Source organism: Giraffa tippelskirchi, chromosome 6, assembly GCF_054371585.1.
Source record: "Giraffa tippelskirchi isolate mGirTip1 chromosome 6, T2T-mGirTip1v1.2.pri, whole genome shotgun sequence".
NCBI classification, from domain to species: domain Eukaryota; kingdom Metazoa; phylum Chordata; class Mammalia; order Artiodactyla; family Giraffidae; genus Giraffa; species Giraffa tippelskirchi.
Genome location: NC_137280.1, coordinates 556,049 through 568,563, shown reverse-complemented (window position 1 = coordinate 568,563; position 12,515 = coordinate 556,049). Strand labels below are relative to the sequence as shown.

General features: G+C 41.2%; 1 protein-coding gene across 4 annotated transcripts in view; it reads left to right on the top strand.

Moving 5' to 3' along the window:
• Positions 1-10,305, top strand: part of MTBP (MDM2 binding protein) — a 67,488-nt gene extending 57,183 nt beyond the window's left edge. For all 4 annotated transcript variants that reach the window (XM_081504799.1, XM_081504798.1, XM_081504801.1 and 1 more), the window contains 5 exons: positions 2,159-2,425; positions 4,057-4,297; positions 5,360-5,473; positions 8,854-8,919; positions 9,965-10,305. In XM_081504799.1, coding sequence (XP_081360925.1) covers positions 2,159-2,425; positions 4,057-4,297; positions 5,360-5,473; positions 8,854-8,919; positions 9,965-10,003 — 727 coding nt within the window. In that variant the 3' untranslated portion in view covers positions 10,004-10,305. The remainder of the gene's footprint in view (positions 1-2,158; positions 2,426-4,056; positions 4,298-5,359; positions 5,474-8,853; positions 8,920-9,964) is intronic.
• The last annotated feature ends 2,210 nt before the right edge of the window (positions 10,306-12,515 follow it).

Here is a 12,515-nt window from a genome sequence, read left to right as displayed (position 1 = left end):
TCATCTTCTGTTAGGTATTTTTCTTTCTCTGGATACAGAAAGCATTTGGCTGTTGTTTTAGAGTGAATATTTACTTCACTGTTATCCAATATGCACCCTACTCCTGCTGCTCCATTTCTGTTCCTTTCTTAGTGACAGACTCACTTCTTGTTTCTGTGCCAAATCATAGTAGAATCACTCTGAAGACATTTTAAATGGCAATTAAAGTCAACATGGTGGTGCACGTGATTCAGTTAAAGGCGTGACACCATGAACAGCTGTGATCGAGAGACGTTAAACCTGGGAGGAAAAAATCTGCATCTTAGAATCAAAACCTTAGGGTAGGAAAAATTGTATTTGGAGTCAAACTGTACATGTTTTTTCCTCTCAAAAATTTCCTGTAGGCTAATCAGGGATTACATTTCCTCTTGCCTACAGCTTGTCCTTAGCATTCATGGTTCTTAGTTGTACTTTAGATTCTATCAGTTGCTCAGGATAGAAATAGGACTCATCAGTAATCCTTAGGGTTGCTACTGATTTTTAATGAAATATGTTTTATTAAACAATGGACTGGAGAAAGAATGTTAGAGAGTTGAGAGACCTAGGTTCTACTCACTTCTCTGCCACGAGTTAACAATCTCAGTTTTCTCCCCTGTTAAATTGTTGGGTTATATCAGAGCTATTTCAGTCCTAGCTACACTTTAGAATCACCTAGGTAGCTTAAAAAAAAAACAGTCCTAAACTTCAACCCCAGACCAGCTGAGTCAGAAACTCTGGGTGCTAGCATCTCATGAAAACTCTTCAGGTGATTCTAATGTGCATCTGTGAGCTGACCCCTGAGTAAGGTGATCCTTATCCTTTACATGAAAGCTAACATACTAAATTGTTTCAGGGCAGACTCTGAGGCCACCACCCTGGGTCTGAGTCCTGGCTCTGCTTGCATCGTTAGCGCACCATGAGATTTGCCGTGGTAGAATATAAAACCACTGTGATGGTGATGACAGCCGCAGTGTATGTTTATTGAATGCTTTGCTGGCAGCTTCCAGGCACTGATTCTGAGTGCTTGAGTCTATCCATTCATGGAATCTTCACAATAGCTCTTTGAGGTAACTGCTGTGAATCTCATTTTGCAGCAGCAATAGTGTACATAAAATTAAGTAGTTTGGCCATGTTCACACGATGGTAGAGGCAGATTTAAATCCGGGGAGTCTGGCTCTCTAGTATATACTCTTAGAAATCAAAATACCTGTCACAAGGGAAAGAGAAAGTCCTTAAAACCTCCACCAGGCAACCAGACATTGGGGTCATGATACACTCCTTAAACATTGAACTAAAAACTTACAGACCCAAAGTTCTGATTTAAGGAACGTCTTAGAATCTACAAGAAGACAGATAACAGAAAAAGTCTTTGATGTTTGTAGTCCTGTCATTGTATATGGAACACTGTTTGAGTTTCCTTGATATGTTGTACAAAGGGAGAAAGTGAAGGGTTTTCCAACATCATGTGTCTCATAGGTGACTTTCCTGATAAACTTATTTGTTGTCCTTAACAACATGGGAACTCTTTAAGTCCAGAAGCATTCACTGAACAAACATCTCACTGATGCCTTAAATCAGATTTTGCTAGAAACCAGATCCATAGACAGCGAAACTTTGAAGAAAAATTTGTCAATCAGTCAGTAAGGTGGAAGTCAGTTTCAAAGGGAAATTTCAAAGTGTTCTGAGCTGTGTTTGGTGAGCCAGTTTAGAATGCCTTTATACCCTCCTAATCTTTGTGTTGAACACAAACTTGCCCTTTCTAACAGAAGTCAGCATTTCACATCATTACGTATCAGCCATGCTGAGGAATCAGAGGTTGGTAGAGATTTAGAAAGTATCAAAACAGCAACTATATTATTTTGAAAATAAGCCAGAGGATTAACTTAATCTGTTGCCCAGAAACAGTCAAAGAGGAATCAGATTGTACCTCACTTTAAAAAAAAAAAAACTTTTGCCATGTCATGTAGCAGGCTGGAAAAAACTGAACTTGTGAGGGAAATTGGTTATTCACTCATGCTCCCAACAATTATTAGGAAGTTTTGTAAGAACTTTTTAAGTAAATGTTTTGCTCTTTGCTGGTGGCAGGAAATAGCCCATTGCTGCGGCAGTCTTTGATGTTAAAGATGTTTCTCTTGCTCAGGTACTGCTTGGATGACCGGAAGGCGTTAGAGAGAGATGGAGGATTTTCAGAGCTGCAGTCCCGTCTTATTCGTTACGAAACCCAGAGCACCTGCGCCAGGGGGAGTTCCCCCGGCCCCACCGTGCTCAGCCCTCTTCCGTCTCCCGCAGTTTTGTCAGAGCCCACGAGTGTCCCTGATGGAGAAACTCTGCAAAGGGAGCTCCGAACTGATGTCTCCCGAGTGAAAAGGAGATCAAAAGATCTGAATTGCCTTTATCCCCCCAAAAGGTGATATATGAAGTGCATCAAAATAGTAACTTGATGAAAAGTGTTTTAGTCTTAGGGTAATTTTTTTTCATATTAATCTTTCATATTTTTTAAGTTGCTTTCTGTGTAGATTTTCATACCAGGAGTTTGTTTCTATTGTGAGCAGTTGATGATTATGCTTGTAAGTTATGGAAAAACACATTCTTTCTGGCTTTATAATGCTAATATACAGTCCATTGGCACAAGGGATTGTAAAGTTTTTAAGCCATGGAACACTGGCGATCTTCTCCATAGATTAAGCAGTTGAGATGCTCTGTTGAAGAGGATCCTGAGGGATGCAGTTTTTCTGCCTCCTCCCACTGGCTGCTGCCTGCACTGGCCCCTTGAACGAGGGGCTTCAGGAGGCGCGGTTTATGACCGGATCCGGGCCTTGGCAGTGACAGCGTGAGTCCTAACCACGGGCACCGTTTTAAAGCAACATGTTTCACATAAAATACAGCTCTAAAGCCTCCATAATAATACTATAGAAATGCGATTATTCTAGCTACTTTATTTGCTAGCTAAATAAAATATCCAAACACTTGAACAAAAATTAGAAGCTCATGAAATAAACAGTCTAATTTCTATTGAATTTATATACCTTTGGAACTTTTGTCAAATTTAGGTCTTTGGCACCTACAACTAACCTTAAATTCTTATCATTTGTAAGCCTTTCAAAAAGTATCAAATATCTTAAAATGAAACTGTCCGGTCTTCTTTTAAACAGTTACAAGTATGAAGGCCTCCCTGGTGGCCTGGTGGGCGAGACCCCAGGCCTCCTGTGTGGGGCCTGCAGGTTTAGTCCTGCCCTGGTCTTAGCCCAGCAGGTCGTGCAGTGCGGCAGAACACACCTATCTATTAGGGCACTGTTTCCCTGATGTGAAATAACTAAATTATTGTCATAAGGACTTTACAAATTTATGATACTTTTTTCACCTGATAAGCTAAAAAGCAAATCCATTAACATTTAGGATACTATGTTTTTTAGTAATCTTTTTATTTCTGACTGTGATTGATCTCTATGTGTTCTAGAAAAGAGAGTAACACTGTGTCCTGTAGGTTAGCAGAATTGAAGAGTCTGAGACCCTTTCTTGGAAAAGAAATTTAAACATCTTAGAAAAATCGAAACAAAAGTCACTTTTATAGTTTTATTTCTGTTTGTTTTAACAACTTATCTTGTACAGGTAGTTGCATGGCTACAACAAGCATGATTATTAGGGTTTCTTTATCAAAATTAACTTAATAGAAAAGTATAATTACTTAATAGGTAGTACTAGGTCTATAAACAGTACCGCCTGGAGTGCCATCTCTGGTTTATGTGAGAAATTGTAAATTGGCAGGAAGGGAAACAGTAGTATCACTTGCTGCTTTCCCTCTGAGCTAAAATCCTAGAGTATTATTCATTGCCTTCTGTGTTCTCGTTTCTCATCGGAAGAACTAAAGGAGAAACTGTGATGCGGTGTTGATTGCTTATTTAAGGCAGTAGTAGCAAGAAATTGTGTTTGCTCTGCTGGGGTTTACACGTCGATGATTACAGCTGTAGTGTTGAGGACAGAAAAGGAACGTGATTGGCGAGTCCCTTAATCTGTGTTTTGGTCTTTCCCCCACAACAGACTTGTGAGATGTGGCAGTTCGGATTCTCTTCGTTCTCAGACAAGTGGCAGTACTGGCCCCCACCACGCGGTCCCATCCAGAAAGCCACGGGCAGAGCGACCGTGTCCCGTGACTTGTCCCTCTGCTCTGAGCAGTGAAACTCCCGGAGTCACCGCAAAGGCCCGTTCAGGTCAAAAAACTGTGCGTGAACCAGAAACAGCAAGGCCCACGAAGGAGTCCCGGTCTCAGAAGCACACACGGGTAACGACCTGCTTCCTGACTCTCAGCTCTGCACGGGGAGGAGCGTCTTTATCTGAGTCATTGTAAATGTTTGTCAGAAAAGTTTATGAATGAAATGAAGGGGTCTGTAATTTTCTTTAAAATAATACAGAGGAGTTCCCTGGTGAGGATTCCAGGCGTTCACTGCTGTGGCCCAGATTCAGTCCCTGGTTGGGAACTGAGATCCTGCCCCGTGTTGCAGCCAGAACCGTAAAAATAATAGTGCAGTGAGAGAAGGGCGATGGGAGAGTGCGAGTGGGGGTGTGAGGAGCAGAGGGGCCCAGATGGATCCCCCTTATCTATGCTTACATAGAGAGAGCCAGCTCTTATACATAGTCCTCATATGTATGTGTTTATATAGGTGTATAGCCAGCTCTTATATATAGTTCATATATATATTTATAATTATATATATAATTTATATATTATGTAAGTATATTTATATAAAATATATATAATTACAATCATAATTATATTTGTTTATATGTTTTTTTAATTTTATTTTATTTATTTTTTTAAGTTTATATGTTTATATTTATTCATATATTATATATAAATATGTGATGATTTATATATATATAAGCAGCTCTTGTATATAGTTCTGACATATGTATAGAGAGAGAGAGAGAGATGAGGATTTGTTACAGAATATTCTCTTTATACTGTTTGAGGTTTCCCATAATAAACAGTAAGGACACGCCTGCACATACATGTCCCTGCTGTGTGTGCCGCCCCCGCTCTGAGGTCGAGTCAGAGCCCAGCCCGTGAGCGCCTGTCTTCGGGGGCCCCGCCCGCGCTGCCTGGCAGACTCCCCGTGAGCGCCTGTCTTCGGGGGCCCCGCCCGCGCTGCCTGGCAGACGCCCCGTGAGCGCGAGGGCATCACTTGTTCAGCTCCCCTCTTCTCAGTGGTTCGGTCTCGGTGAGCTTAGCTGTCCTCAGCACAGCTACACGGTTGTGTGATTTACAGAACTCGGCTCTAAAGCTGAAATAATATGTTTGTACCTCTTCCAAGACATACTGGTCATAGGTTCTGTTCTGTTCCAGATACTGAAAGAAGTAGTTGCTGAAACCCTGAAGAAACACAGCATCTCGGAGGCTCACGAATGCTTCGCGGCTTGCAGCCAGCACCTCTTTGAGATCTCCAAGTTCTACCTCAAGGTACAGTGTCTTCTCTGCTGATGGCAAAATTGAGGTCAAGTTCTAATGTTGCTGTTGACTCAAGGTCATAGTAATTGAGTATTTTTTACACTGACAACTTATTGCCACATTTTTTAACGGAGGTAGAAAAATTGGAGTCAAAGTATTTTATGGTTGATTTTAGTTCTCATATATAGAAAACTATACCTTAACTGATACCCTCCTTGTTCCCCTAACAGGTCATTGACTTGATAATAAGCTCCAACTTATTTTATTTAATGTATTCAGGTAATTAGTATATACTGAGGCTACCCGACAAGAGTATCAAAACACCCAGTTTCTAATTCTGGATCCGTTCACAGCCCGCTACAGGGCAGACAGAGCGCGCTCAGGCGACTGGTGTGAAGCGTAGACGGCGTTAGATGAGCTCCAGCTTTCAGTTTCTGACTTGAACCACAGTTTTACGTGGGTTTTTTATTAAAAGTGCAAATGGACCACAGATGGAACACATTCCGTTCCCTTCTAAAATCTCTCAAGAAAAACAGTATTGAAAGTACAAAAGCCAAGAAAAGAAGAAAGGAGGAACGTAGCGGTGTTTTCATACGTTGTTGGAGCAGGAAGCACGTGGAAGCGTGGTGTGGCTGAGCAGCAGTGGCAGCCTCCATGCCTGCCTGGGGCCGAGAGGCCAGACCCGGCCCGGGCTTGGGCCTGCTGGGAGCCTGGCGGCACCAGGTGTCGTGGAAGGCGGGGGCAGAGTGCCGTGAAAAGTGGGAGTTAGGACCACGGAGTGAACGGGCAAGCCTCAACCTGCTCTGCACACTTTTCCCCACAGCGCTCGCTGCTGATGGCTGCATTACCCATGGCTTTGCTCTTCCCACCCCGCGACAGTGTGGGAAATAGTCTCCGGAGGAGAAACGCACGGGAGGCCACAGTGAAAAGGCCAACAACCTCTTCTTCCCCCCCTTGTAAAGGTGCCAGTGAGTAGGCTCTGCACACACAGAACTTCCAGTAAGATTTGTATCGTCTCATTTTAAAGTATGACTGGACAGGGACTTCCCTGGAAGCCCGGTGGCTAAGACTCTGCTTCTGCTCCAGGGAGCATGCGTTCGATCCCTGGGCCGGGAACTAAGATCCCACGTGCTGCATGGTGCAGTGGAAACAATTTTAGAATACCTGTGTGACCAGACAGCGGAGACTCAGCAGAGTTCTGAGGAAAGCTTCTAACACAGCAGGTGTCAGAACATAAAGCAACAAAGGGGACGCTGGAGGAGCAGAAACCTGAAGAGAACATCGTAAAAACTGGGTATCTCAGGAAGAAGACAATTGCATGTACAAAACCGGAGTGTGATGCTGTTTCCAAAAGCTATAGAACATGAAATCTCCTTAAAATTAAAAATACAGTAAAATCACTGTAATAGTCAACAATGAGAGTAAGAAATTTGCCAGAAGGTAGTATTAGTGACAAAATTGAGGACAAAAACATTAAACATAAGAAAATGGGGGAATTAATCCGAAAGATCCATTATGCTCATAACAGAGACGAGAGGAGAGAAAACCATCAAAAATGTAACAAGGCATCGCAGAACCGAAGGGTACAAACCTCCTGCTGGAAAGGCTGCGCGGCTCCTCCCGCCTGGTGGATGGCAAAGCCCCGTCATTGTGGAAGGTCCCATCTCCTCGGAGGGGGAGGGCATTCCGTAAAAGTTTTCTAGGAGAAAAGTAGTTGACATAAAGATTCAAGAATAAGGTTGGCATTGGACTTTTCTAGTAGCCTTGTATGCCAGATGGTAGAACATCATCTTCACATTCTGAAGGCAAGTGATTTACCTAGTATTTTTATGTCTGGCCCAGAAATCAGTCACAGGACTTCTCCGGTGGCTCAGACAGTGAAGAATCCGCCTGCAATGCAAGAGACCCAGTTTCAGTCCCTGGGTCGGGAAGATCCCCTGGAGAAGGGAATGACAGCTCCTCCAGTGTTCTTGCCTGGAGAATCCCATGGACAGAGGAGCCTGGTGGGCTGCAGTCCGGGGGGCCACAAAGAGTCAGATACAACTGAGTGACTGACACATAGAAGTCAGTCAAGTATGAAGATTCAATAGAGATGCTTTCAGACACAAAAGGTCTGAAAATTTTGTCACTTGTGTACCCTTTTGATGAATTTGTGAGAAGAGGAAATTCAGTAGAACAAGGGACTGAATCAAGAAATAAAAGAAAAACTACCTAGACTGGGAAAGATATGTCCCAGTGGGACCAGGTCCAGGAGGCAGCTGGAGCAAACTGCAGCCGGCTATGGGAGAAGGGGCTCCAGTTTTTAAAGAATGCAAAGCAAAAACGAAGGGAGAGATTATCTGGTATCCAAGAGTGTTTGAAGAACTTTGCTGTACATTTAATCAGTCTTTTTAATCAGAGTTGTGGGGGTGGGGACAGAATTATGTACATGGAAAGCTAAGAAAATATAGTTCAAGCACAGGATAAACAAAACATTAGATGAAAGAGAAATTATAACCATGACATGTTCCTTAGCTTGGGAGTAAACTTTATTTGCTCGAGTATAAAATGCAAACATTGACTATTTACTAATTTAAAAAAAAACTGTGGTGCAGCTGTTACTGAGCGAAGGGAGGTGGGAGGATTCAGAGACCTGAATCCAGGGTAATAGCAGTCACTGTCTGAAATTGTTAAATCACACAATAGCAGTAATAAGCAGATTATTTAGAAACATGAAGGTATAAATAAGAGAAACAGAAGAAAGAATTGAAAGTGACTACTTCGATGGAGCATAACTTGGAAGCACAGCAGAGGACAGCTTTTTTAATACAAGTGAATTTTTAAAATTTTATGATTTAATTTGTTATAGGTCATTAACTTTTTAAAAGTCAGAGATTTCAGTTTTATGTCCGGTGTCACCCTCTCTTGTGTGGAGTGAAACAGCCAGTAAGAAGAGAGGTAAAAGGTATTTTATCTGAAAAGTAAATATTAATTGTATATCCATTTCTGGAGTAATGAAGCATTAGTGGGTACACATCCCGAGGATGGAGAAGGAAACGGCAGCCCGCTCCAGTGAACGAGCCAGGAAAACCCCATGGACAGTGGGGCCTGCTGGGCTGCAGCCCCTGGGGTTGCAGAGTCAGACACGACTGGGGCGACTGAGCACGTGTCCGGCCGGTGCTGTTGGGTTTATGAGATCAGAGCAGCATGGACTTACGTACAGACGGGTCTGTTTTGGTTAGAGAACTTTGACCTTCCAGGATGGAGCTCAATTACAGTCTCTTACTGTGATTTCTCTCTCTTCACATTGATCATTATAGAATGATTTAGGATCATGTCAGGCTTATTTAATAATGACTTGTTCTTTGTAATTTAATGTACAGATTTGAAATGCTCTGTTTTGTTATGTTTAGGATCTTAAAACTTCAAGGGGTCTATTTGAAGAAATGAAGAAAACAACAAACAACAATGTTGTACAGGTAAATAAAGCATATTCCCAGGAAAGTACGTTCAGTTAAGTTGCTATTGTGTTTCAGGGTAGCTAGGATGCTGTAATATAAGCAGTAAGAATTAGGGAGTGGTCTTGTCAACTGTGTCCCTGTGACCACTCATTAAGATAGTTAATAATGGACTTATGTAAGTAGGGTCTTTAGTAGTGTTTAAGAGATTTCTCTGTTAACAAAAGAGCTTCTAAATTAATGTTCAGAAAGAAAAAAAGAATAATCCAAAGAGCTGGAAAAATTAATCCATTTTGATTAGCTGTTTTCAAAGCTTGGTTTAATTCTATTTTTAGTGATCCTTTAAAAACATATTTTCAAGTAAAGGTGAGAAAATAGAGCAGCATCTTCATTTTGTCCAGTGAGAACACCACCATTGTATTTTGCAACGTAAGTTCACCAAAAAGTGTTCTTTGGCAAGAAAATAAAATGTGTGATTTTTTTTTCTGTTTAAAAATTCATGATACAATATGTAAATACATATGCAAAGAAACACATACAATTTAAAAAAATTTTTTAAAGAGAAAATCCTTGGGATCACTATTCAGGCTGAGAAAAAAAACATTTCAGGAAACTTGGAAGCCCCAAAGAGTCTCTTCCCCGCCATGTCCTACTCCATCACCTCTGGGGGTAAATGCTATATTGATTTTTTTTGTGTTTGATAATCCTTTAATTGTTTTAAATTAAAATATAGTTGATGTATAATATGTAGGTTACAGGTGTACAGTATAGTGATTCACAATTTTTAAAGGTCACACTCCATTATAGTTACTATAAAATGTTGGCTATATTCCCTGTGTTGTACAGTGTATCCTTGTAGCTTATTTTAAACATAATAGTTTGTGCTTTTTAATCTCCTACTCCTATATGGCCTCTCCCCCCCCCCCACTAGTAAAGTATATTTTTAAGAGTCTGATGTGTTATTTTTTTGTCTTAAATTTTCTACCATACTCTTTTGAACACTGTATTTTCCTATCACTTTTGTTTTCAAAAGAATGTACCATAATCATATTTTTTCTCCCCGTAGGTGATTGAATGGGTGTTAGAAAAAGCAAGCAAGAAATAACACAGAATCATTCCCTTTGGATGATTATAAATTGGATGGATCTATTATATACCACTTCCTTCTTTAGTTTGAAAATTATAAATTTCAAACTTCATTCAAAGAATTAATGTTCCATTTCTAAGGAATTTCATAAATACCCTGTATTTATATAGTTTTGAAGTTGCTCAGTTAATGTAATTTTAATTTGTATACTTATAGTTTTACTATATTTTAATTTTTAAAGTTAATATTTTTATGTATGTTTAAAAATTTTACTCTTGGTTATTTAATTATTTCAATAAATAGAAAAAGATATTTCTTTACTTCTTGGTAAATGTCTTTGTTGTTAGGTATACTTAAACTACTGAGTCTTAAGTAAAACATTGCCAGTGGCTTTTCTCATGTGTTACAGCAGCTTGATTTATTGGATGACCCTTGGTTTAGAGAATATTGGCAAAAAAATTCATATACTCAGTCATGTTCCCTTACCCCTGCCCTGAAACCACCACTGTTGGAGCTATTTATGTTTATTTGGGATGAAAAAAAGAGCAAAAATTGTGAAAATAAGACATGGTGAAAATGACTTAAGTACCTACTCCCAGAAAAAAAAAATCTTTTCCCATGACAGTAAATTTGGAAAATGTGGAAAATACTAAGAATGGAAAAAATTCCAATACTGTTCTGTCTATACGTATTTAATATTTTTAAACATTGTATTTTCAAAATTACAGTCATATGTGTGTATGTTTATATATATGTGTTTGTATGTGTCATGTGTATGTGTATTAATTTATAGCCAGCTTTTCACTTAACAATGTGATATAACAATAATATATAAAATGATTTTTATATCATATCATTAATAACTGCATGATTTAAGTGAATCAGTTTATTTAACCAATCCTGCACTGTTGGATATATGAGTTCACTATTTCCTTATTGTAAATGAAACTGAAATGTCTGTTGCTGGTGCATCACTGATCATTCCTTAGTGTAACTTTTTCAGAGTGGAATGTGTGGGTATCCGAGTGCACTGCTGTAACTTCACTTCAGGGCTGCGCTCATACTTAATAACTTTTGTGAATGTCCCATGAAAATACTGGAAAGGGCGGCCCCTCCAGTCTTCCTGCCTGGAGAGTCCCATGGACAGAGGAGCCTCGCGGGCTACAGTCCACGGGGTCACAGGAGTCGGACACAAGTTAGTGACTGAACCACCGCCACTACCATAAAAATACTTCAGAGTGAAAAGTGACTTAAGATATTTGAGATAAATGTGAAAGCAGGTACACGAGAGCGATCTAAAAGGCCCAGGGACTTCAGGTCCGTTTCTGGCACGGACTGAACTCGGGAGAAGCTGCAGGCCGGGCCGAAGTCCAGCTGCGCGTGCGCCGCGCCTGCGTCCAGGAGAGGACCCGCCGGCCGCGCCCATCTGTACGTGGGACCCCCGAGCGCGGGACCGCGAAAGGCAGACCTGAGAGGAGTAGGCCTCAGCTGTTGTGATGTTAATTCCCGCGCTGGGAGTAATGCCTAAAACGTCCACTCCTTGTGAGGACTTGAGAGAAAAAGGGAGCCACAAGGCCCGACTAGCTCACCCTGTTCCACAGTGATGGTAAGTTTGGGAAAATTGTTGCCTGGAAAAGAGAAGTTGCCTTCTTTGTGGCTCAGACGGTAAAGAACCTGCTTGCAGTGCAGGAGACAGGAGTTCGATTCCTGGGTGGGTAAGAGCCCCTGGAGAAGGAGATGACAGCCCACTCCAGTACTCCTGCCTGGAGAATCCATGGGCAGAGGAGCCTGGCGGGCTGCAGCCCTTGGGGTTGCAGAGAGTCAGACACGACTGAGTGACTGAGCACACACATACACCCTGGAAAAGAGGAGTTGCACCAGATGGACTCACGGATCTAATTGAGGTTAGTTCCAAACAGAATGTTGAAAGTAGTCGATGAGCCACTTGTTTGTGTGTTTGACTGAAAACAGCCAAGGCACAGTGCAAGCTAGATGAACTGGAGGGAGACTGCTTGGTTTTCTAGCAGCATTTTGAGGAGATACAGAAGACTTAGAATATTCTGGATCGGAAAATGAAATGCTTTCCCACTTCATCTCCAGCGGCAAAAGGTTCTCAAAGTAAGTAATAGCCTCAAGAGCAAACCAAAGGTGCAGTGATAAACGCTTCATTAAAACCTTAGAAATACTTAACCCTTTCAGCAAGACAAAAGGACTTGTGAATCTGAAGGGTGTTGCCCCACAGCGTTCTGACAAGCCAAAGAGGCCCTGTCTGGTGGGTGCGGTTTTCATCTGACAGACTAGACTGTAACTTTGGATACACAGAAAGCCCACACGTCTTATTATTGGTGATGTAATTCACACATTATGAAATTCACCCTTCATGGGATATAATCTAATAGGTTTTAGTATATCCACAAAGTTGTGTACTCATCACCACCGTCTTAATTCCCTCACATTTCCATCACCCTAGTAGAAATTCCGTATCTACGAGCGGTCATTTCTGTTCACCCCTGTCAGGCACTGGTCTCCT